The 25,328-nt window shown below is 53.1% G+C and overlaps 4 protein-coding genes across 4 annotated transcripts in view; 2 read left to right on the top strand and 2 right to left on the bottom strand.

Moving 5' to 3' along the window:
* Positions 1-870: 870 nt before the first annotated feature.
* On the bottom strand, positions 871-8,867 carry ADAM15 (ADAM metallopeptidase domain 15). The gene is made up of 25 exons (XM_058821771.1): positions 8,655-8,867; positions 7,548-7,666; positions 6,968-7,044; positions 6,610-6,688; positions 6,427-6,503; positions 6,175-6,334; positions 6,042-6,104; positions 5,893-5,961; positions 5,627-5,796; positions 5,469-5,553; positions 5,253-5,401; positions 4,992-5,169; positions 4,754-4,846; positions 4,431-4,626; positions 4,249-4,357; positions 4,027-4,177; positions 3,881-3,958; positions 3,687-3,798; positions 3,455-3,593; positions 2,795-2,848; positions 2,431-2,539; positions 2,111-2,179; positions 1,850-1,921; positions 1,623-1,744; positions 871-1,010 (listed from the first exon to the last, which is right to left on the bottom strand). The coding sequence occupies exons 1-25, from the start codon at positions 8,725-8,727 to the stop codon at positions 983-985; spliced, it is 2,631 nt and encodes an 876-aa protein (XP_058677754.1). The 5' UTR covers positions 8,728-8,867; the 3' UTR covers positions 871-982.
* Positions 8,868-11,939: 3,072 nt separating this feature from the next.
* Positions 11,940-22,194, top strand: DCST2 (DC-STAMP domain containing 2). Its single transcript, XM_058821540.1, has 17 exons — positions 11,940-12,258; positions 13,621-13,791; positions 13,898-13,999; positions 14,096-14,293; positions 14,397-14,462; positions 14,978-15,191; positions 15,270-15,427; positions 15,509-15,673; positions 15,754-15,921; positions 16,018-16,118; positions 16,203-16,333; positions 16,427-16,542; positions 16,612-16,705; positions 16,805-17,014; positions 19,099-19,256; positions 19,330-19,455; positions 22,169-22,194. The coding sequence occupies exons 1-17, from the start codon at positions 11,940-11,942 to the stop codon at positions 22,192-22,194; spliced, it is 2,523 nt and encodes an 840-aa protein (XP_058677523.1).
* Positions 22,195-22,351: 157 nt separating this feature from the next.
* DCST1 (DC-STAMP domain containing 1) lies at positions 22,352-25,250 on the top strand. The gene is made up of 13 exons (XM_058821539.1): positions 22,352-22,406; positions 22,535-22,663; positions 22,745-22,884; positions 22,981-23,152; positions 23,265-23,408; positions 23,509-23,630; positions 23,709-23,863; positions 24,088-24,235; positions 24,280-24,375; positions 24,450-24,576; positions 24,690-24,806; positions 24,905-25,047; positions 25,134-25,250. The coding sequence occupies exons 1-13, from the start codon at positions 22,352-22,354 to the stop codon at positions 25,248-25,250; spliced, it is 1,665 nt and encodes a 554-aa protein (XP_058677522.1).
* A 16-nt stretch (positions 25,251-25,266) lies between these two features.
* The window catches only part of LOC131569346 (platelet endothelial aggregation receptor 1-like), a 5,013-nt gene continuing 4,951 nt past the window's right edge, over positions 25,267-25,328 (bottom strand). The window contains exon 6 of the mRNA XM_058821538.1: positions 25,267-25,286. Coding sequence (XP_058677521.1) covers positions 25,267-25,286 — 20 coding nt within the window. The remainder of the gene's footprint in view (positions 25,287-25,328) is intronic.

Raw genomic sequence — 25,328 nt, 5'->3', positions numbered from 1 at the left:
CGCGTGTGTCAGACCCATAGCGCAGTTCTTACACACACATGTGTCTATGAGTGTGTGGCAGCTCCTCCTGATGTGTGTTCCTGCCTGCAAGGCAGCTCCTGCACACGCGTGTGCCCATGAGTGTGCCCACAGGGCAGCTCCTGCACACATGTGTGTGTTTGTGGCAGCCCCTTGTGTGACCAGGCGTGACTTGTGTCACCATGCACACATGGTGGCTTTCACACTCACACATCTCTGTCTGCCAGGCAGCTCTTACACACACACGTGTGCCCCATGAAGCAGCTCTTACACACACAAACACACACCTGTGCCCCTAAAGGAGCTCTTACACATGCAAACCTGTGCCCACACAGACTAAGCAGCTCTTGCACACGCGTGTGCCCCTACGTGTGGCAGCTCCTGCCCATGTGTGTCCCTGCCCACCGGGCAGCTCTGGCACACTCGTGTGCCCAAAGAGAAGCTCTCACACACTCGTGTGCCCAGGGAGCAGCTCTCACACACTCGTGTGCCCAAAGAGCAGCTCTGGCAGACTCGTGTACGCACCGGTCAGCCCTTGCACACTCGTGTGCCCACAAAGCAGCTCTCACACACTCGTGTGCCCATCGGGCAGCTCTCACAGCCTCGTGCACCCACAGAACAGCCCTGTCACACACACACGTGCCCACTCGCGTGTGTCCCCCCGTGTCCCCGCCCGTGCCCACGTGGCCCCCGGCACCGCCCCCGCTGCAGCTGCGCGCAGTCCCCGCCAGGGGGCGCCGGCGCTCGGGAGCCCCGGTTCCGGCGCGGGGCCTGCCGGGAGTTGTAGTTCCGCCCCTTTCCCCCCCAGTGCCGGTCGCGGTGCCCCGGTGCCGGTGCGGCGGAGGCAGCGCATAGGCGGCTCACAGCCCGTTTATTGACGTGGCGGGAGAAAGAGCGGGCAGCGGGGCCCGGCGGGGTTCGGCCTTCCCCGCGGATCCAGCGCTGCGCATTCCCTGCCCGAGGCTCAGGCCTCTGGCGGCGCCGGCGCGGGCCTGGCAGGAGAAGGGAGGGCGCTGGGGTGAGGGTGGGGTCCGCACAATTCCCCCTGCAGCTCCCCCCGTTCCCTGCTCTGCATCCCCACCCTGACCCTCTCCTTTCTCCTCTCCCGCCCTGTTCTGGCCCCTCATTTATCCTGGCTACCCCCTCTCCCCCACCCGCACTCCCCTCAGGCCACTGCAGGGCCACATCCTGGCACCCCGCATCGCTCCCTCACATCTCGGATTGCTCCCTCACATCTCGGATTGCCCCCCACATTCCTTGGACCCCCCTCACACCCTCCGGAGCTCCCTCACACCCCCCGAAATTCCCTCACACCCCCCCGGAGCCCTCTCACACCCTCATCGCCCCCTCACACCCTGCATTGCTCCCTCACACCCTGTATCTCCCCCTCACACCCTCCATCGCCCCTCACACCCCGCATTGCCCCCTCACATCCCCCAGTGCTCCCTCACACCCCACATCGCCCCCTCGCACACCCTGGAGCTCCCTCACACCCCGCATCGCCCCCTCGCACCCCCCGGAGCTCCCTCACACTCCCCATGGCCCCCTCACACCCCACATCGCCCCTTCACACCTCCCGGAGCTCCCAGCCATCCCGTGCTCACCTGGCAGGAATCACGGTGACATAGGGGTGCCCAGGGGGGCTCTCACTGCGGGACACCGAAGGGCCCGGGGGGTCCGAGGGCAGCGGCCGCTGTGGTGGGGGCGGCTTGGCTGGACCTGAGGGCTGCAAGGCCATGAGGAGGGTCAAAGCTCGGTGAGGGGCTGACCCCCTGATGGACTCGGGGGTGGGAATGGCCTCCAGCCCCACACGCAGGTGCTGCTGCGTTACCTGAGCGCTCAGCAGCACAGGGTCTGCGGGCAGCGGGCGTGTGGGGGGGGGCGGCCTGTCCGAGGGGGGGGCCTGGGCAGAGAGAGAGGGACAGTGTGACAGCGGGGGACAAGTAGGGGAGCGCGGGAACCAGCGTCCCGCTGGGCTGGAGGGGTTTGGGGACAGCCGTGTCACACAGGTCCCCGAGAGCTGGAGCGCAGCCAGACATGCAGCGGGTCCAGGGTGGGCTGGGGGGTGACCCCCGCCCTGCCCGGGCATTACCTTGGGCACAGGGTCCGGCGGGAGAGGCCGGGAGGGCGGATCAGGCCGGGCTGAGCCGTGGGCAGCCGGCTGCGGAGAGAGGGAGAGGGGGGGCAAGCCATGCAGCATGCGGAGACCCCCCTCCCGCCAGGCAGAGACAGAGACCCCCCCCCTCACTCAGTGCACAGCCCTGGCTGGGACGGGCTCCAATCCCGGCTGTGCCAAGTGGCTGTGCCAGGCTGCTCTGTGTGCCAAGGAGTGGGATATCCCCACACGTGGGATGCTCTGAGCTGGCACTCCAGGACTGAAAAGAACTGGGCACCTGCTATCCCCATCCTCACCTTGCTGCCATGCATGACCTGCAGCTCCGTGGCCTGCCGCCACTGCGGGGGCCGGGGACGCGCAGGGGGACCTTGGCTGCTGCCCGACGTGGGCTCTGGCTGTGAGATCCTGCAGGGAAAACCCAGGATGAGACCCTGCTCGCCCTGGGCGTTTGGGGGACCCCGCACAGCCACCGAGCGACACCGACACCAGCAGAAGCCCAAGAGAAACGAACCCCTCGGCGCCGGAAGATGCGACACCCCGCACCCCGGGGCTGCCCCGCACCCCACGGGCACTGCCAGGGGAAGAGCGCAGCACCGGAGGCCTTGCGAAGCAGGACGGCTCGGGGACAGCCCCACGCCCGGGCGCCGGCGGTGACGTTACCCGCTCCAGCCGTCTGCGGCTCCGGGACCCAGGAACCGCACCCGGGTCTCAGCACTGTGGGGAGAAGAGTGGGGCGCTCAGCCCGGGGCTGGGGGGGCGAGAGGAGCCGCGGGGACGTGGGGTGACGGGGCTGTGACCTGCGCTGGGGACGCACAAACGCACACATGGATGGTCGCTGTGGGGACACGTGTGCACCGTGCTCGGGCGGCCACCACGGGGGACATGTGTGCGTGTGTGCTCACATGCCAGGGCACACGCATGCAGGATTGAGCGTGCCACCTGCGTGCCACATGCAGAGGTGGGAGTGCCACCCGTGTGTCGCAGCACGCGTGAGCAGAGTCGAGCAGGCCGCTGATGCGCCACGGCGAACGCGTGCAGAGGTGTTGTGTGCCACCTGTGTGCCTTGGCACATGAGTGCAGAGGCCAGCGTGCCATCTGCATGACACAGCGCACACATGCAGAGAGGGTTGTGTGCCACCTGCATGTCACAACACACACGTAGAAGTGAGTGTGTCACCTGTGTGTCACGGCACACGCATGCAGAGGTGAGCATGGCAGCTGCATGCCACCAGTGTGCCTTGGCACAGGCATGCAGAGCCGAGCATGCCAACACCCACGTGCCCCCCCCACACCCCCGACATGCCCCCCTATCCCCGGTACCTGTACTGGCAGGAGGTGCCTTTCCCAAGCTGGCAGAGGCGCTTGTGCAGGCCGGCACGGCGGGCACGGCACAGCCCCAGTGCCAGCGCCAGCCCCAGCAGCGCGCTCAGCAGCAGGGCCGTGGGCAGGGCGCTTCCCCCTGCGGGAGAGCAGCACGTCAGCCCCCGCCGTGCCCAGCACCCCCCCTGGCACCACACAAAGCTCCATTCTCTGCGCTGCCCTTGTCCCTCACCTCGCTCAAGGCCGGCAGGGCCGCTGTCCTCGCTGCCCCCCACGCCGGGGCTGTCACAGCTTGGGGGGGCCCAGCCCCGCTCACAGTGGCAGTGCCCGTGGTTGTTGCACACCTGGGTGGGTGACACTGGCTCAGCTCAGCCCCTGAGGGGCAGCTCCCCACTGCCCACAGCTGCTCCCCAGCCCCACACTCACCCCGTGCCCGTGGCATTTGCTCTGGCACTGCTGGTCACCCAGCACGGAGATGTCCTGGCACCGGTGCTGGAGGCACATCTGCAGGGGATGGGGTGTCAGCACTGTGAGACTCCCCCTGCTCCCTTCCCTGTCACCCCACTGCTCACCTTCCCGGGGCCACAGGTGGTGCCAGGCAGCACCATGGCCGCATCTGTCACATCCTCATCCCCGGGCAGGGTGGTGCCCTGGCAGGACCCTTCTGGGCTGTTCCCACGGGAGCTGCCACGCTGGCACTGCAGCATCCCACAGCTGGTGTCCCTGCAGGGACAGAGAGGTCAGGGCAGGGGGCATGGCAAGGGGACATGGAGAAGGACAGGGACCTCACTCACTGCTGGGTGCAAGTGACATAGGAGCCGTTGGGGAGCTGCCCACAGTGCCCACGTTCATCCCCTCTTGTGTTCAGGGCTGCCATGCAGGAGCTGGAGACAGGACTGGCACCTGCAGCAGGGGTAGAGACTCTCAGCACCCCTACCTAGCTGCCAGCACCCCACCCCGGCCCAGCTCTACCTACTTGGCCCCAGCAGCTGCTGGCACTGCCCCTCGTAGGTGGCACAGGCCCCGCTGTAGCAGCGTGCCCGCCCGCTGGCACAAGGCTGCCCGTCCTGCAGGAACGTGTCAGGGGGGCAGCGCCGTGAGACCCCGTCACAGAACTCGGGAAGGTCACACTCGCCCAGCGGCTCCCGACACACGTGGCCAGCACGGCGCAGCTGTGGGGGACATGGTCAGATAAACAGGGTGAGGGGGACATGGTCAGACAAGTGAGGTAGGTGGGGGACTCGCCCACCACAGGCAGTGGCTGGTGTGCCCATGGCACGGGTGCCCATCCCCACACACCTGGCAGTCCTCACAGCAGGCATCCTCGGTGGCACACACGGCCCCTGGCATCAGCTGGCAGGAGCTGCTGTTGCAGCAAGGATCGGTGCACTCCTGAGGTGGGGAGGCTGCAGTCAGTGGGTGCCACCAGCACCCAGCACTGGTGGAAACCACCCTGCCAGCCCCAGACACCCCAGGGCAGAGCCATGGAGAAATAGGGTGGCTTCAGGGCTTCAGGCCTACCCAGAGCCCCCCGTACCACGCTGAGGCCGCAGTCGCATTCCTCGCCCAGCTCTACGAAGCGATTCCCGCAGGTGGGGCTCCCGGTCAGGACCTGGGGCTCTGGGACATTGGACAGGCACCAGCCCTGGCCCTGCTGCAGGCTGCGCTCCAGGTCCCGCCAGCTGCAGTTGCTGAAGCTCAAGCCAGGCGTCAACCTGCAGAGGCAGGAAGGGCCTGTGAGGTGAGGTGAGGAAGGGGCTTTGCCCCAGCTCCCCGAAGGGCTGCCCGCTGCCCTCACCCCGTGGGCGGTGCCATGATGCAGCCGCGGTCGTGCCGGAGGTCGCCGCAGTCGCAGAGGCGCCCGGCGCTGTCGTGGCGCATGCCCAGGTTGTGCCCCAGCTGATGGGCCACAGTGGAGGCCACGACGAGGACGCTGACAGAGTGATCCTGTGGGACAGCAGGGTCAGGGAGGGCAGCTGGTGGGAGGATGGGGTGGGGGGACAGAGGTACTGACCATGCTGACCCCCCCGGAGCGCGTGGGGGAACAGATGGAAGCTTGAGTCGACATCCCCACGGAGACATCATCGAAGTGAGCACCCCTGGGAGAGAGCACAGCGGGTTGGGGGACTGCCATGGCCTCATCCCCCTGTCCCCACCCTGTCCCCCACTCACGTCAGGAGCTGGGCATTGTCGTGGGGCAGCTGGGGCAGCAGCTCCTCGCGGCGCCAGCGCAGGAACCGCTCCAGCACGGCCCGGGCGCTGCCGCCCACCGCGATCTTGTCACCCTCGCTCCAGACCTCCACGGCCAGCAGGGCCACCCGCACTCCCAGCGGGCGGAAAAACTGGGGGGCACAGAGGGGTCAGAGCCCCCCCAGCACTGCAGGGCCGGGGCACAGCTGGGCACGGGGCTGGCATGGACAGACACGACCGTGACTCACCACATCCACCTGGTTGGCAATTTCCAGGGTCCGGGTGTGAACGCGTTGTAGGCTGGGGTAATTCTGGAACTGAGGAAACAGGGAGAGGGGTCAGAGGGGTGGCTGTGGGAAGGGCAGCCCCTGCTGTGGGGACACTGCCCAGCACTCACCGCAGCGTGGTCCACCACCATCACCAGCTCCACAAAGCGCTGCTCTGCCGCTGCCCGCTTGCCCTGGGGACAGAGAGGGGTCAGAGTGCTGATACACGGACACTCTGTGGGGCAAGACCCCTGGGTGACCTACCCTCTGTGGCCAGGGGGGCTCTGTTGCCTCTGCCCCAGGCTGGGAGCCCTGCCTGCAGCTCTGTGGCTCCAGCTGAAGCCGGGATGCCAAATGCTGCCCTGGGCTGCTGCTGTCTGGCTCCAGCGTGTAGCTCCTGGTGTCCGACAGCCAGAGGCGGCCACTGGGGAAGGACAGAGGAGCTGGGATATGGAGCCCATCCCACCATCAGCACAGTGGGAGTGGGTTCATGGACCATTGGGCTTGGGGGCTGACCTGAGTCCAGCACAGGCACAGAGGTTGGCCCAGGAGCCAGGGAAGCCCCGCACTGTCCCCTGGTAGCAGCAGTGCTCCTGCAGCAGAGAAGAGGGCTCAGGATCCAGCCCAGGCTGGGGGGACAGGGGTGTGACAGCCCCAGCCTGGGGACAGCAGGGGTGACAGCCATACTGGAGGCCATACCTGCTCTCTGGGCTCCTGGATCACCCGTGTGCCATCGGGCAGGTAATAGAGCAGCGCCCCAGTGCCCTGCACCAGCTCCCTGCCAGAGACTCGTGTCACCCACAGCAGGAACCCCCAGCTCACCCTGCCCTGAGCACGCCCCGGCAGGAAGGGAGGACTCAGCACCTCCCATGTCCCTGCTGTGGGTGCACCCTGGGGTCCCCACCCCACCTGTGCATGGATGGAGAGAGGGAATAAGGGACCCCCACTCTAAGTACACCACGGACAGAGCCCCAGGGTCCCAGCAGGACCCCCACCCTCCACAGGTCCAGGAGCTCCATCCCACGTCCTGCTGTTGCCCCCAGAACCACAGACTCACCAGTTCTGCTCCAGCTCCAGCAGCAGCCGCATTCCCTCCAGCTCCAGCAGCACTGTCAGACGGGCGGGGAACCCCCCCTGGCACAGGCCGTGGTTAAGGGGGCAACCCCTGAGCCAAGCTTCCCCCTCCCCACGCACCCCCAGGGGCACCGCGACCCGCCCGGCCCTGCCGCGTGCCCGGAGGGAGCGGTCGGAAGGGATGCCCTGCCCTCCCCGCAGGAAGCGTCCCTCCCTCCCGGCCTCATTGTGTCGGGGAAAGGGGGGGGTTGGACCGAGCGGGGCCCCCACCCCGTTCCTCCCGCTCTTCCTGCCCGGTGCAGCGCTGCGGAAACACCGGAGAGGCTCCCTATGGTGGGCCGGGCCCTTCCGCCCCACCCGGTGCGGACCCCGACCCAGAAATGTCCCTGCCAGCATCAGGAGGGGACGGGGGATTTGCTGAGGGCTCCCTTCCCCACTGCTTCTGGGTGTTGGGGATGTGGCACCAGGACATGACCTGCAGTGAGAAGAGGGCAAGGGGAGGTGGCAGGGTGCAGGCACTGCCACAAGTGTGGGGGACACCAGGAATGTGGGTGGGGGCTCACCTGGGTGGCTTCAGCCAAGCTGAGCGTCCGGTTATCCCACAGCACCCGCGGGGTCACTGACCAGGAGTGTCCTGATTCCTCACTCTGCTGCTGCTGCTGCTGCTGCTGCGAGCTGTCACCTGCACAGGGCCCTCACCACTGTGTCACCTGCACAGGTGCTCACCACTGTGTCACCCAGCACAGCCCAGACACTTCATGGTCACCCAGCACAGCCCAGAAACCCCCAGGGTCAACCAGCACAGCACAGACCCTCCCTCCTGGTGACCCAGCACAGCCCAGACCCTCAAGGACACCCAGCACAGCCCAGACCCTCACGGTCACCCAGGACAGCCCAAACCCCCCCCAAGGTCACCCAGCACAGCCCAGACCCCCAAGGTCACCCAGCACATCCTGGACCCCCAGCCTGCACCCTGGACCCTCCTGGTCTCCCATCCAAGTCTGGTCACTCAGGCATTACAGCCCCCCCAGCTGTCACCCCCATAGCCCCCCAGGACAGGTGGGAAGCAGTGACAGGGACCTCCACATTCACAGCACGGCTCCCAGCACAGCCTGGGGAGAAACCCCCTGTTTGGGGGCTGCAGGAGGACGGGATGGGCTCCTCGGCCAAGCCTTGCATCACCTCGGCCGGCTGCCCAGTACAACCAGCACAGAGACTGGGCAGGGCTGGGAGCCGGGCTGGGCTGACTCAGACCCCCCTTCCCGTCAGCTTTTGGGGAACCCCTGCCCGCCCAGGGCCCCGGGATACGGGAAGGGGTTTGGAGAACGCAGCAAATCCCGCTCCGCACGTCCACACCAGCCCGGGGAGCGCCGGGGACAGAACCGGGGTACCGGGAGAGCAGCGAGCATCCCGGGGAGGGGGCACCGCGTATCCCGGGGAGGGGGCACCGCGTATCCCGGGGAGGGGGCACCGCGCATCCCGGGGGGCGCACCGAGCGTACCGGGAGGACACCCCGGACATCCTTAGGAGGTGGCAACGAGCTTCCAGAGGGGCTACAACTCCCGATCCCATCCTGGTCCTCCCGGATATCCCCGTGATGCCCCGCCCGGGTCGAGCCGCGCACCCCACCGACCCCCGCATCCCGCTCGGGACCCCGGTTCCCCGCTCACCTGCAGCTCTCCCGGTGCCAGCGGAGAGCAGCAGCCCCGCGGCCAGCAGCAGCCGCGGCCCCATCGCCCCCATGGCCGCTCCGGGTCGCGCTGCCCCGCCGCGGCCGCCCCCGCCGGTTCCCGTCGCGCATGGCCCCGGCACCGGCACCGGCACCGACCCCGCCCGGCCCGGCCCGGCCCGGGGGCGGAACTTCCCTGCCAGCGCCGTGGCCCCGTTCCGCTCCTCCGGCACCGCCCAGGCCGGGGCGGAGCGGGGGTGGGTCCGTGTGAGCCGGGAGGGGCTGGGGGTGGCTGGTAAGGCGGCCGTGGTGATGGGGTGGGAGCCTTCCCCTTCCCGAGACCCCTGCCCTCATCATCCCGTAGAGTGGAGACCCCCACCTTCACCACCCCGGAGAGCAGAGGCACCCACCTTCATCATCTCATGCCCTGGAGACCCCTCCTTCATCATCCTGTGCACTGAAGACCCTCACTTTCACCACCCCGGAGTGCAGAGGTACCCACCTTCATTAGCTCATGCTCTGGAGACCCCTTTCCTCATCATTCTGTGCACTGAATACCCCCACCTTCACCGCCCCGAATGGCAGAGCCCCCTGCCTCCATCCCCCAGGGCAGGAGGGACCCCCACATCCCTCAGCGTCACCAGCCCTGCCTTTATCTCCTCGTGCAACAGAGACCCCCAACTTCATAATCCAAAACAGCAGAGACCCCCACCTTCATCATCCCAGACAGCAGAGACCCCCACCTTCATCATCCCAGACAGCAGAGATCCCCACCTTCACCTTTTTAAAACCAGATATAAGTCAGGAAACGAAGAAAAATGAGGAAAAGATTGTGTCAGGTCTTTTTTGTTTTTTCTTTGTGACTGGTCTTTGTCAAGGGAAGTTGCTTCATTTTAAGCTTTCTTTCCCCTCTTTTTCCACACAGAAAACTTTGACTTTATTATGAAACACTACTGTCCTCATAAAGGACTATTTAAAGCAAAGAAACAGATGTTAGTTTCCTTCTTCTGTTTATCAGATTTTACACACAGAAGAGCCCCCACTTCCACCTTCCCTATATCCTCTTTCAACCCCGTGGCAGATGGACCACACAGACCCCATTTCATGCCATGCATGGGGCTGCAGCCTGCATTGCTGCTATCCTGCAGGAGCCTGGGGTCTGTGACACCACGAGCAAGACACGAGCTGCCACCCCACCACAGGAGTCCTGCTCCATCCCATTCTGCATTTCTGGGAGCAGGAAGATGATCCAAGCAAGGCTTTGTGGCCCGTCTGGGTCACCAAAATGTTCTCCTGAAATGGGTTCCTCCCCCTGGTGTGCGAGAGGCCAATCCCAGCCAGAGCCAAGGGATTTGATTGATCTTCAGTTCTGTGCAGGGGTCAATCCCCAGTGCAACCCCAAGTGAGCAAACTGTTCACTGTTTCTATGTGGAAGAGGTTTTACAGTGATTTCTGCGAGCCAGAGAGGAGTTTGAGAAGAGGATCCGTGTTTACCCCTGAAAGAATTTTCTACCAAAGTCGTTGACATAGAAACCAAGAAAAAAGGATAAATAAGAGAAACCTGCAACTGCTGGTTCCAATGAGCACTTTGTTTGTCTTTCCTGACCAATGAGTAAAGTGTAAACTTATGGGTTTTGAAAGAATGTATAAAAAGCATGCATACTAAAATAAAACCAGGTTTGAAGTCTTCTGAAAATGGAGTGTGTTGCTTTGTATTGTCTCTTTCTCAACTATGACATTTAGCAAACAAGTATTAAACATTCATGGTCTGCAAGTCACACAGTTCCTCATTAATTAGTATTAATTAGTATTTTCTCTTCTATTGGTTGAATGAGTCTCTTGCTTCTCATGCTAATTAGGGTGGAGGAGTACCGAGTGTTCTCCTTTTGGGTCAGTGGGTTTCTTGACTCAGTGGTTGTGATCTCCTGCTGCAAATAGCCACTCTGCCCTTTTGGCTGATGCCTGGCCTTGTTTTTTCCTCTCCATCTTGTGGTTGTGTGGCCAAATGTCCCTGATTTGTGTCTCTAGTGTCCCATGGGCTCTGGTCCCCACTGATTTATTGGCTGGAGTTTCTTCTCTCTACAACTGCTGAGGCTTATTAAACCTGCAATTACTGACATGTAATTATACAGAATTTCTCTGTTGGGAAGATGAACATCAGGGTGTTGAGCTTTTACTGGGTCTGGCATATTCAAAGAGACACGAACAGCTGTGGGTTGCTGTAAGGTTGTTCATTGCATGAATGCATCAGTTGGAAGGCAAGAGTTCAGGATGTGAAAATCCATGTTAAAAGCTTTTCTAGTATAGAGTCCCAAGCTGGAGTTCGGGTTATACATCAGAGGGGAATCTTTGGTATCAGGCGTTTTGGGAAGTCTGTGCCTCTCAAGTGCCTCAGAAATGGGAAAAGAAAGAGAGAAATTAGGATTAAAAGGAGGCTGCTTAGTCCAAAAATTGGAGACACCCCAAGGGAATGCCCCGTGGCCTCTCCCTTTATTCAAACAAAGTAAAAGGACTCCTCTGTCTCCTTTTTGGACGGAAACCTCTGATTATGGGGTTTGTGGATTAATTTTCCTGACAAGGTCCTGTATTCATTTCTCTCCCTGAGGAACTCAGAGAGTCTTGCATTCCAATGCACCCAGTGCAGCAGAGCTCAGCTGAAACTGCCCAGGAGTTCCCAGCTCAATGGAAACCATCAAGCAGGACCTGCAACGGTGCAGCAGCATGCTGGAAACCTCTTGCTCACTCTGCTGTTCTCCCACCGAGACTGGAGGGAGCAGCAACAGCCTCGGCATGAGGCTAACTTCCATAAGAAATTAAAAATTACAAGGGAGGGTTATACATCAGAGGGGAATCTTTGGTATCAGGTGTTCCGGGAAGTCTGTACCTCTCATGTACCTCAGAAATGGGAAAAGAGAGAGAGAAATTAGGATAAAAAGGAGACTGCGACCCCAGAAGTTTGAGACCCAGGGGAATGCCTCATGGCCTCTCCCTTTGTTTGAATAAAGTTACAGGACTCCTCTGTCTCTTTTTTGGACAGAAACCTCTGGTGTTTGTGGATTAATTTTCCTGACAAACCCCTGCATTCATTACCCTCCCTGAGGAGCTCAGAGAGTCCAACGCACCCAGTGCATTGAGCAAAGCTCAACTGAAACTGCCGAGGGGTTTCGAGCACAACGGAAACCGTCAGGCAGGACCTGCAACGGTGCAGCAGCACCCTGGAAACCTCTCGCTCACTCTGCTGTTCTCCCACCCAGACAAAGCTGGAGGGAGCAGCAGCAGCCTCGGCATGAGGCTGGTGTCGGGTCTGGGCAGAGCCCTCCGCGCCCGGCGGGGCCTGCCCAAGCAGCAAGCCCCGCGGGCCGGGGCCAAGCGCAGGCCGCAGGAGCCCAGCAAGGCCCAGGAGTTCGCCCGCAGCCTGGGCGGCCTCACGCTGGGCCTGCTGCTGGCCAGCATTTACGGGGCCCTGGTGCTGCTGGTGCAGGGCCACAATGTCTGGTACTGCCTGAGCGTCACCGTCTTCATGGGCGCGGGGATGGGCCTGGGCATGGCCTTCTCCGTGAAGACGCGGATGATCGTGCTGCTGGCACTGCCACACTTCTTCACCAGTGAGCAACCATGGGTGCCAGGGGATGCCGGCTCCTGGCTGAGCACCAAGAATGTGTTAGAACCCTAGCTACTAAAAAATTTAAATTTTCTGGGTTAAAAACCACAGACCCTCAAGAGAACACCACATTTGATCTGAACCCGTAAAAAAAGTTTCCAAAATTAATTAATAATGGATTAAAAATAAGATTATAAATTATATTTAGCAGATTAGTTATATGTATCAGATAAATAAGATTATAAGTTATACATAAAAGATTAATAATATTGTAAATTCTATATAACAGATGAGTTATATATAACAGATTATTAATAAGATTATAAATACTATATAGCAGATTAGTTATATAGAAGATATTATTAATAAAATTATAAATTCTATATAACACATTATTTATATATAACAGATTAATACTAAGATTATTGATTGTACTTAGCAGATTAGTTGTATATAACAGATTTATAATAAAATAAGAAATTATATATAGCAGATTAGTTATATAGAACAGATTCATAATAAAATTATAAGTTATATATAACATAACATTATTTATATATAACAGATTAATACTAAGATTATTGATTATACTGAGAAGATAATCAACCTTGTAAAAATAGATACAAAATAATTTTGTAATTTATTAGTAAAATACTATAGAACTCACAGTTTATAAGACTATAATATAGATAAAGAATAATAAACATCTAAACCCAGACACGAAATATCATCTTGAGTGCTTTCAATCCCAACCCTAACAGAAACAAAAAAGAAGTTAGATAACCAACATTAGCGGTGCCCTGTGTGAGGATGGAATTCACAACCTTCAGATTATGAGACTGACTGATTTTTCCCTGTCAAATTATGAGATTGATTCTTGCCTGTCAAATTATGAGACTGATTTTTGCCCTGTCAGATTATGAGATTAATTCTTTGCTATCAGATTATGAGATTGAGTCTTCACTGTCAAATTATGAGACGGATTTTTCCCTGTTAGATTATGAGACTGGTTCTTGCATGTCAGATTATGAGACTGGTTCTTTGCTGTCAGATTATGAGACTGATTCTTCCCTCTCAGATTATGAGATTGATGATTTTTCCCTGTCAGATTATGAGACTGATTTTTCCCTGTCAGATTATGAGATTGATTCTTGCCTGTCAGATTATGAGATTGATTGATTTTTCTCTGTCAGATTACGAGATTGATTATTGCTGTGTCAGATTATGAGCCAGATTTTCCCCTGTCAGATTATGAGACTGATTCTTTGTTGTCAGATTATGAGACTGATTGATTTTTCCCTGTCAGATTAAGAGACTGATTTTTCCCTGTCAGATTATGAGACTGACTCTTGCCCTGTCTTTGCAGAGGAGGGGAAGATGATGGTCATGGTGCTGGCGCTGTGCCTGACCATGCAAGGCCCTGGCACCAATCTCATGCACAACGTCTCCCAGCTCGCCAAGGCGCTGTCGTGTGGGGCTGAGCTGGCCCAAAACCAGACGGCCGAGCGGCTGCAACGTGCCAAGGAGCCACTGCTGAGTGAGCAGGGGGCTGGGGCAAGGTGGAGGGACTGGAGGGACCCTTCCTGGGGAGAACAGACAGTCTCAGGCTATGGGGTATGCTCAGGTGTCCCCTCTCTCTGCAGACTTGCAGAGGAAAATCAAGGAGATTGGCCAGAATGCCAAGGTGCTGGGTGACCGTGTCCGTAAATTCATCCGCTCCATCACAGACTCTACCAGACACATTGGTGAGTGTTGGACCCCTGGGGGTGTCCCCAGCCCCAGCACCCCCTTACCCTCCTCTCAGACCGTCCCTGTCTCCAATGCCCCCTCCCTGCCCACAGCCCGGGCCCTGCGCAATGTTTGGATGTGGCTGGCGAGGGCTGGGAACATCTGCAACCGCGAGCTGGGGGATCCCAAGACCAGCTGCTATCGCTACATAGACAAGGCCAGGGACAGGTGTGAGCGTGCCCTGCCCCTCCTCTTCCACATCTGCTACGTTATCATCACCTTCAAGGCCCTCTGCGGCATGATCAGCACTCGTGAGTCCCTGTCCCTCTGCCACGGGGGGCTAATGGGGTTGATGGGGCAGATGTGTCCCCATCATGGGGGCCCAGCCCTACAGAGATTCCACCCTCTCTGCAGTTTCATTCATGTTCTGCACCATCCCAAAGTACATCCAGAAGTTCATCCGGGCCAACATTTCAAACCGTGAGTATCCAGTGCCGTGTGGGGGTTGGGGGTTGTCACTGTTTTACATGAGAGACGTCTATGGAAATGATACAAAACTTTAAACCACCCTCCCTAAATAAACAAACAAACAAAAAAAGACTATTAAAAAAGTAGTAAACTAACTAAAATTTTATTTCTTTACATTATGAGCAAGAAAAAAAGGTTATAAGAAGAAGAGTATTCTAAAAGTTTTCTTCTAATTCTTATTATATCATCTATTCTAATTCTTACTCTTTCTTTAAGTTACTATTAATACATTTTTCTTTATACCCTTTTAAAATTTTAAACCTTCTTTGCTCTTTTCCTAATCCTACCTCACAACAAGAAATAAGTACATTAGTTATTAGCCACCACACTCTTTAGCACATTAACCAAAAAAATCTCAAAATTAACAAAATCTCAAATTAACAAACCAAAACCACTGCACGTGTCCTTTTCTGCGCCTCTCTTCTGGATCCAGCTGTAATGCACAGCACCTCTCATCCCCTCTGCAGCCCTCACAGACGCCCTGAACCGTGTCCGTGCCGAGTTTGAGTTCAACATCACGGTCATGCACCACTTCAGCGTCAACCTCAACGCCAGCAAGAGCCTGGGGGAGGTGTCTGCCGATATCATGGAGGCCGTGCAGCACCACATGGAGCCCTACCACCGCTTCCTGGAGCTCTTCTCCTACATCTCCTTCTTGGCCGTCCTCTTCTTGTGGTACCGGTGAGTAGTGCCCTGGTGATGACCCACGGGGATGGGGACCTGGTGTGGAGGTGCTCAGCTTCCCCCCCGTGCCCTCAGCGCGGTTAAGTACCGGCGCCGCTACCTGCGGGACGACACCTTTGACAACGTTTACATCACGCGGCGCTTCGTGGAGATGGACCTGCGGTGTGCAGAGCAGGGCAAACCCACCGTGCTGCCCCTGTCGGGGCGGGAGAGGGGCCGCTACATCCCCCCAGGTCAGTCCCACCCTCGAGGGTATCCCCCAGCCCAACCTGAGCCCCCCGACGTGGCCTCACAGTGCTCCCGTGGCCGCGTAGGTGCGCTGTGGCTGTCGAAGGCTGAGCGAAGCCAGTATGGGATTCAGCTCTTTGGGTTCCTGCGCCACACGCTGCTGGGGCTCAGCATCATCCTGGCTGACTACAGCATCTTCTGGCTCCTTGACCTGTTCCGGCACCAGCTGAGCGCGGAGATCATTGCCAGGGGTGAGCAGCACCCTCGGGTGCTCTGCTGGCTGAGGGTCAGGGCTGTGGGATGGCCCCAGGTCTGAACTGCTCGCCCACAGCACCGTCGACCATGACCATCAGCGTCAACGGGACGGGCTACACCAGTGAGATCTACAAGGACCTGGTCTCTGCCTTCAACACGCTGCAGGAGGGCGAGGTCTCGGTGCTGTCCCAGGTCTGCCTCATCCAGCCCGTGGAGCCCGACCATGCCACCTACATCACCATAGGTGTGCAGACCAAGGCCACTGCACCCTCAACGACCCAGGTGGGTGGGGATGTGTAGGGGGGTGCCCTCCCCACTTAACTTGTTTTCTTCCCACCAGGAATCCTGTACGGTATCTGGCTCTTCATCGCTGTCTTTGGTTCCTACATGGCACGCCTGCGCCGGGCGGTGTGTGCCTGCTACTTCCCATCCCGTGAGATGGTGAGAAGTCCCCTGTGCATGTGTGTGTGTCCCTCTACACTCCCTGAGCCACCAGGTGCCCTCACCCCATCCCCTCCATGCCAGGAGCGCCTGGCCTTCCTCCACAACATCATCCGGGCACGGCGGGAATGGGCGGTGTTTGCCCTGAGCCGAGGGGGCACGCAGCGCTTGGCCGACACTGGGAAGAGCAGGCTCTTCCTTATCCTCATCTCCAGGTAAGCTCTTCCAGGAGATGCAAAAGGGGCAGCATCATCCCTGGGGGTCTGTGGCAAGGACCTCTGAGATGGCATTGCCCCACGTGCTTGCAGGTTCCCTCTCCTTGCTCGCCTCGCTCGCCGCGCGGGCATCCAGCGCAAACACTGCCTGACCTGTGGGATGGCAGAGCGGCCAGATTTCATTGCCTGCATCACACTCAACTGCAAAGGTAGGAGCCCTCACAGTCTGGGGTCCTCCTCTCCAGAAAATTCCACCCTGACATCCCCATTTTCCACAGGGCTGTATTGCAGTGACTGCTACAAAACCCTGAACAACATCTGCTCCGTCTGCATGGCCCCCCTGAGCTACCCGGACTCTGGGGATGAGGAGCTGTGAGCAGAGGGGTGCTGGGAGCCCACCCGAGCCTGGGAGGCTGCAGGGGGTGTGGGAGGGGGGGCTGCAGCTCAGCCGTGCCCTCTGTGCCCCCACAGGGACTCGAGTGAGGAGGAGACAGCAGAACAGGGTGCTGTGGAGGACGCATCTCCAGTGGTGAGGAGACAGCGGAGCAGGGAGCGAGGGCAGCAGCTGCTGCAGCGCATCAAGGACATCATCAGCAGCTGGACGTTCCCCTCCAGAACATCCAGGAGGCTGCAGGAGCAGCTGGAGGAGGAGGAGGAGGAGAGCGAGGGGCTGCTCTCCAGGTGAGGGCTGCTGTGGTATTTTCTGAGACCCCCGACGAAGGGAGGAATGATGAATCTGACTCCATGTTCTCAGAAGGCTAATTTATTATTTTATGATACTATATTATATTAAAGAATACTAAATTAAACTATACTAAAGAATAGAGAAAGGATACTTTTAGAAGGCTAAAAGAAAACTTGTGACTCCTTCCAGAGTCCCAACACAGCTTGATGGTGATTGGTCATTAAGTCAAAACAATTCACATAAAAAATCACCTGTTGGATAAACAATCTCATTCCAAAGCAGCAAAACACAGGAGAAGCAAATGAGATAAAATTGTTTTCCTTTTTCTCTGAGGCTTCTCAGCTTCCCAGGAGACAAATCCTGACAAAAGGATTTTTCCAGAAAATATTACAGTGACAGGCTGCCTGTGGGGATGGCAATGTCCTCCTTCCCTTCCAGCACTGCTGTTGGATTGTACTTTTTTTCAGACTCAGATATGGGGCAACTGAGAGGTGTTTTAAAAACTTTTATTTTCAGTCTCATAAGAAGGGTGAGACAACACAGATGTCATAATTACAATCACAATCTGAATTACAATACACTATAAGTGTTTCTTAGTCTATTAGCTTTAACCACACCATACTATAAATAACTTAAAATGAATCATCTAAAACTACCCCTCATGGGTTCTACTACAATGCATCTTTCATTGTTTTATTTCTCTAAAATATCTAGTCTTATTTGGAAAATCATCCTTTAAAACTTGTTTCTAGTTCCATTTCTCTCTCAACAATGTCTGTCCGGTAATATTTCTAAATCAACATTTCTTATCTCAAAGTTTACATACAAATACACACTCTGTGAACCTTCTGTCAAACTTTCAAAATTTGCTATTAAATTTAAAATTCAAATATTTTCTATCAGTTCTAAAGTTCTGCCAAGCATTATGAATTTTCAATATTTAAAATAAATGTAAAAATGCTATATGTATAAAATTTTATGAATTTTCTATAAATTTCTATTAAATTGTCTATTAAAATTTTTCTATAGATTTCCTATAAATATCTGTGAAATTTTCTATAATTAAAAAACCTGCTAAAATTTTCTATATATAATTTTCTATTAAAAAATTCTATAAATTTTCTATAAATATCTATAAAATGTTCTATAATTTAAAAAAATTAGTTTTTTTAGGTTTTTTCTGTACATAATTTTCTATAGAAATTTTGGATACAATTTTCTATATTCTACTTCTATATTGTAAATTTTCTATATTATATATACATATATATACCTATATCTTCTATATTAAAATTTTTAATAAAATGTTCTATATTTTTATATTATGAAATTCTATATTATATATATTATATATATAATATATTATATATATTATATATTATATATATTATGTATATTCTATATTAATTTTTCTTTATTAAAGTTTTTGATAAAAATTTGTATATTCTATTTCTACATTATAAATTTTCTGTATTATATATATTCCATATTAATTTTTTCTATATAATATTTTACTAAAATTTCCTATATTTCTATATTATAAATTTTTTTGCATTATATATACCCTATATTTAAGTTTTTCTAGATTATAAATTTTCTGTAGAATTTTCTATATTCTATTTCTATATTTTGAATTTTCGATATATTTTATATATACATATATATACGTTCTAGATTTAATTTTTTCTAGATTATAAATTTTCTATAAAACTTTCTACTATATTATAATTTTTCTATATTATATATATTATACATATATGTACTATAAATATTTTAAATAGTTATTTTATATGATATATATAACATACATACGTACATACATGAATATATACATATACACATACATACATATATATATACATATATATACATATATTCTATATATTTATTAATATATATTAGTATATTAATTATAATTAATATATTAATTATAATTAATTAATATATATTAATTAATTATAATTAATATATTCTATATTGAATTTTTTTCTATATTATAAATTTTCTATAAAATTTTCTATAAATCCATTTCCCACCCACCTGGACTGCTGCTCCTCAACACTCCTCTCCCCACCTGCAGACCAGCCTTTGACTCCGAGGATGAAGCTGCGAGCAGTGACAGGGAGCTGCGGGAGGTGGTGGTGGTAGAAACACCCGAGCGTGTTCCCTCTCCATCGGAGCATCCCCCGGGCATCGATTCTGGAGCAGAACCCCGTGCTCAGAAACCTCCCAACACGAGTGAGCTCCGCCACCTCTCCTGTCCCCAGCAGGGCAGTGGCAGGGCAGGGCTGACACCTGTGTCCCCTCCCAGCCCTGAAGCGAGTGGTGCTCTCGGTCCTGCCCGGCCCGTGCAGCCGCTTCCTCTGGAGCCGGCCCGACCAGTACCGCTGCAGGAAAGCCTTCCTGGGAGCCGGCTTCGGGATGTTCCTCGGCCTCGGTGAGTGGGGGAATCACTGAAGTCACAGGGTTTGGGAAAGCTGCAAAAGGCAGGTCTTAGAGACAGCAGAACTGCTATAAATTTTCTATATTGTATAGATTATACATACATATATCTATATGTATATATCTATATCTGTATCTGTACCTATATCTATCTACATATCTATATCTATATCTATATCTATATCTATATCTATATCTATATCTATATCTATATCCATATCTATATATCTATATCTATATCTATATCTATATCTATATCTATGTCTATATATATATCTATTTCTGTATCTATATCTGTATCTGTACCTATATCTATCTATCTACATCTATATAAAAATCTATATATCTATATCTATATCTATAGCTATATCTATATATCTATATATCTATCTAAATCTGTATCTATATCTATCTATATCTCTATATCTCTATATCTCTGTCTCTATATCTCTGTATATCTCTATATCACTCTATCTATCTCTATCTCTATCTCTATCTCTATCTCTATCTCTATCTACCTATATATCTGTATATAAATATATAAATATATCAAGATATATCTATCTATCTATCTATCTATCATCTATCTGTCTATATATCCATATATCTATATATCTATATCTATATCTATATCTATATCCATATCTATATCTATATATCTATATCTATATCTATATTGGTTTCTGTATCTATATCTGTATCTGTACCTATATCTATCTATCTACATCTATATAAAAATCTATATATCTATATCTATGTCTATATCTATATCCATATCTATATATCTATATCTATATCTATATCTATATCTATATCTATATCTATATCTATATCTATATCTATCTATATCTCTATATCTCTATATCTCTGTCTCTATATCTCTGTATATCTCTATATCACTCTATCTCTCTCTATCTCTATCTACCTATATATCTGTATATAAATATATAAATATATCAAGATATCTCTATCTATCTATATCTATCTATCTATCTATCTATCTATCTATCTATCTATCCATATATCTATATCTATGTCTATATTTATATCTATAGCTATATCTATATATCTATATCTATATCTATATCTATATCTATATCTATATCTATATATCTATCTAAATCTGTATCTATATCTATCTATATCTCTATATCTCTGTATATCTCTATATCACTCTATCTCTATCTCTATCTACCTATATATCTGTATATAAATATATAAATATATCAAGATATCTCTATCTATCTATCTATCTATCTATCTATCTATCTATCCATATATCTATATCTATATCTATATCTATATCTATATCTATATCTATATCTATATCTATCTATCATCTATCTATACTTTATTAAATTTTTTCTATATTTTAAATGTTCTATAAATTTTTCTAACCCATTTCCCACACACTGGGACTGCTAGCCCCCAACACTCATCTCCTCACCTCCAGACATGACAACAGAACAATTTAGAGCTAAGCAGTAGCCAAAAGGTTTGTCAGCAGAAAAGCTGTGTGAGGTGTAGGAAGTAAAGACAAATAGAACAATAGTCCTTAATTTGGAGATAATTTGGGAAAAATTTTGGGAGAAAATTGAGGACAAAAAATATAATAATAGTAATAGTAATAGTAATAGTAATAGTAATAGTAATAGTAATAGTAATAATAATAATAATAATAATAATAATAATAATAATAGATGCTATTATTAATATATATAGAATAGACATTTAAATCAATAATAAACTATAAATAAATGAATAATAATAAATTATATTTTCCCAACTTATCTCCAAAGTAAGGACAAATAAAACCAAAGGGATTAACGCTTGTCTAGAATAACTCCCTAAGCTACAGAAAAGTATATCTAGTGAGATATTAGGAAGTTTTAAGCTTAGTAATGGAGCTCTGTGTGTTGTGTTTTAAGGCTTCCAAGCAGGTATTGTATTTTAAATAAGCAAGCATTGTTTTAACCAAAGGTACATGTGATTATAGTGGTTGGATAGAACTACTGTCAATGTGCTTTTGCTTTGTGAGATTGGTCAAAAAATTTTTAAAGTGAGTTGTGACATTAAGTTCTTGGTCTGCTGCTGGGGATGTGAGCTGCTGGCAGCTTCCCCTTGTCATCACCATGGAATGAGGCTGATGCTGGAAAGTAAACAGCTCAAGATGCATTCCACAGCAGTCCCATCCCATTTTTGATTTTGTACACTACAAAAATTTTTGTACATTTTGTACATGTTGTGGCATTGCACATTGTTGTGCTTGTTTTTGCTGAAGGGCTTTAGTAATTTTCTTAAGGGCTTTTTGGCCTTTAGGTGTGAGGGTTCTGGGAGATTTGATGTTGTAGCTTCTTTTTAATAAGTTGAAAAGTGGTGTAAGTTTATCATTAGTGATCTCTAAAATTGGCCTGATCTAATTGAATTCTTTTAAATCTTGTAAGTTGTTGACATTGCTTTTGAATTTTATATTTTGTGGCTTAATTGTTTGTTTTGTGATTTTTAATTTTAAGTATTTCTGTGGTGAGATTTTTTTGGACTTTTGATGTAGAGACTTCTAATCTTGTGTTTTGAAGTTCTGTAATTATGCTGTCACAAGTCTTTTGTATTTTTTTGTTTGTTGGTGCTGTAATGAGTAGATTATCTATGTAATGTGTGATTATTATTTGTGGGTGTCTCTTTTGAGCTGATGGATTTTTCCCTGTCAGATTATGAGACAAACCTTATGAGATAAGGTTTTTGTTACCAACTATTGGCAAATTGTTGGTGAGTTTTTAAGTCTTTGAAGAAGAATTTGCCATATTAGAAGAATGGGAGAATTGGAACATTAGGAACGTTAGGAAAAATGAGGAATATTGTTGGGTGTTCCAGGGATCTGCCATTTCCTCATCATGCCTCTGGACATATCAGAGAAGCTGAAGGTGAAGCTTACCTGGTGGCTGATAGGTGAGGATGGGACAGGGAGGGGACTGAGGGCATGGGGACCATCAGGAGCCCCATCTGAGAACCATCAGAACCCCCAGAGCAGGGGGTTCTCTGTGGGGACCGTGGGCTCAGCTCTCTGCTCTGCACAGGGGTGACTGCCCTGGGCTGGGCCACGTCCCCCCATTTCCGCTGTGCCAACATGCTCATGGTGCCCAAGTTCCTGGGCAAGGAGGGTCGGCTCTACGTTCTCTCCTTTGTCTTCGCTGCCATCTACAACGGTAGGGTCCCCCCCATATCCCTGTGTCCCCCAGTGGGCTCCTGGGAGCTGCTGGGCTCTGAGCCACCCCTGCTGCCACCAGGACCTGGGGCCAACCTCTGGTATAACCTAATGGAGACGAAGCGCTCGATGGAGTGCGTGGTGGAGCTACAGGTCAACCACACGGGACTCCTGTGGCACGCATCTACAGCCCCCATGCGCCAAGTCATGGAGGAGCTGGTGGTGAGGAGGGCTCTGGGCAGGGGTGCTGGGGGGGCTGGGGGAGCAGGACCAAGCCTCTGCCTGTGTCTGTGTGTGTGTGTGTGTGTGCCCTGGTAGAAGAGTGCGGACACACTCAACGCCGAGACACACAACATCTCCGAAGCCTTCATGGAGCTGAACGAGCAGGTGGTCAGTGATGATGGCTATGACCTGAAGCAACACCCAGAGACGGGCAAAGAGTCCAGTACCCAGGAGCTCTACGAGACAAAGACCAAACTTCGCTGTGAAAGTGAGCAGGGTGGAAAGCGAGGCGGCTGCCCCAGATCCCACTGCTGTCCCCACTGGGTTGGAGGCTGGGGCAGTGGGCTGCACAGCAGCTGAGGGCTCCTCCTGCTCTCCAGCTGTGATCCAGACGGGCCTGCTGCGCTGCACAACCCACTTCCAGAAAATGTACAAGAAATGCATGAAACGAGTGAAGTTGCCCCTCTTCAACCACCTCGTCTGCCTGCCCATGCAGTTTGGGTTCCTCTGCCACATGGTCAAATGTAGGTGACCCCGACCCCACACTCCCTTGAAGGGGCAGATCCAGTTCTGCCCCCTGGCACGGCAGCCACAGCCACCACTGTCCCTGTGCCACCTGTGCAGTCATGAGCCACTGGTGTAAGGAGAAGATCCCCGTGGATGGCAACTTCGGGCACATGTACGACCAGGTGAACGGCTCCGTCAACAGCCTCAGCCAGGAGTTCAGCGCCAGCATTGCCTACAAGGTGGGTGCCTGGGCACCCTGTGGGTGCCCATCCCCTGTGCCCATGGCCCTGCCCTGCCCCCTGACCCCTCTGCCACAGGAGGAGCACCAGGAGATGCTGGTGGGCACCGAGGTAGCGGCGCAGATGCGGGAGGACCTGACCTCGCAGCTGCGGCAGGAAGGCGCCCGCCTGGGCCTGGCTGTCTCCTTCTTCCGCCTGCTGCTGTCCTTCACCTTCCTCTTCGTCTTCATCTCGTGAGCCTTGGGATGGAAAGGGGCACAGGGGCTGAGGGTGACACCCCTGGGATGGTCACACCTGGTACAGGGGCTGGGGGTGACACCCCTATGCCAGCTGTGGGGTGCAGAGAGGTGGGGGCCTTCTTTGGAAGCAGGTCTAGGAGGGGACATGAAGACAAGGGAGGGGTCCTGGGGGCTTCACCCAGTGCCTCCTTCACCCCAAACCTATCCTCTCTCTCCAGGGCTTTCAACTACACCAATCAGTACTGTCGCAAAATCGGCTTTGACAACTGCTACATCACCACCTATTTCCGTCAAATCGACACCGGCGCAGAGAGCAGGTTGGGCAGGGGGAAAGGGGTGCAGGGCAGCCCTGTCACCGCCAGTGGGGTGTCCCAGAGGCTGCACTGAGACATCCCCTGCCCCTCATCCAGAACAAACAGACGTTGCTGCCCCTGCTCAAGGAGGAGGTCCCGTCTTTCGTCTTCCCGTGCAAGCTGGCCGTGCAGCGGCCTGAGCGGCGGCACATGGTGAGGGGCTGGGGGTAATCAGGGGGTTCAGAGCTGGGGACAGCAGGCTGTGACAGCTCCCCTGCTCCCTGCAGGTGATGGAGCTGCTCAGGTGCATCCCACTCCTGCTCTTCCTCCTCTTTGTCTGTGGCCTGGACCACTTCATCTTCACCATTCTCAGAGTCATCCAGAATCATTCCTTCATCGAGTATTCCTACCAAGGTGAGCTCACAACCCTGAGGCCAGCTCGTGGTCCCACCATGCCCCTCAGCAATGCAGGGACCCCCTCAGCCCTCCCAGCCCCTCCTCAGCCTCCCTATCCCCCCGTCCCACAGCCAGCCACCACTTGTCCGTGAATGTGATGGGCACATCCCTGATGGCAGAGCTGCTGCGGGGCACCATCGGGGCCCTCAACACCTCCTTTGAGTCTGAAATGGAGACCTCCAACCTGGGTAAGCCCCTACCAGGGATGGAAAACTCCCCCCCCAGCCAGCCCCACAACTGTTCAGGGGCTGCCCTGGGGGGGCTCACAGCAGTGCCCTGTCCCCAGTCTGCCTGCCACGGCCCACGGAGATGACAAGGCAGCAGTACCTGAACACCTGCCTGCCTCTGGGCCTGCTGGCCCTGCTCTGCGTGGCCCAGGTGTACCCGTTCCGCCTGCGCCGCGCCATCGCCGCCTTCTACTTCCCCAAGGTGAGCAGCATAAGGGCTGGGCACAATCTGGGGCTGGCTCTGGGGGGGGGTTTTGCTGACCCTCACGGTCCTTACTGGTGGACCAGCAGCACATTTGGGTGACAAAATATTGGTATTATCAATATAGCCAGACGGGACGCGCCTTTGCTTGTCTGGCCCCCGTATCTGAACCAAAAAGTGGCAACTGTGGTGTTTCACCCTAGAGACACTTTTGGCCAGCTAGATGTTGCAGCTGGGCACTAGAGACAATTCCAGGCCTGCAGGAGCTCTGGTGGTAGTGG

This window comes from Ammospiza caudacuta, chromosome 30 (assembly GCF_027887145.1).
Source record: "Ammospiza caudacuta isolate bAmmCau1 chromosome 30, bAmmCau1.pri, whole genome shotgun sequence".
Taxonomy (NCBI): domain Eukaryota; kingdom Metazoa; phylum Chordata; class Aves; order Passeriformes; family Passerellidae; genus Ammospiza; species Ammospiza caudacuta.
This window is presented reverse-complemented; position numbering and strand designations above follow the sequence as displayed.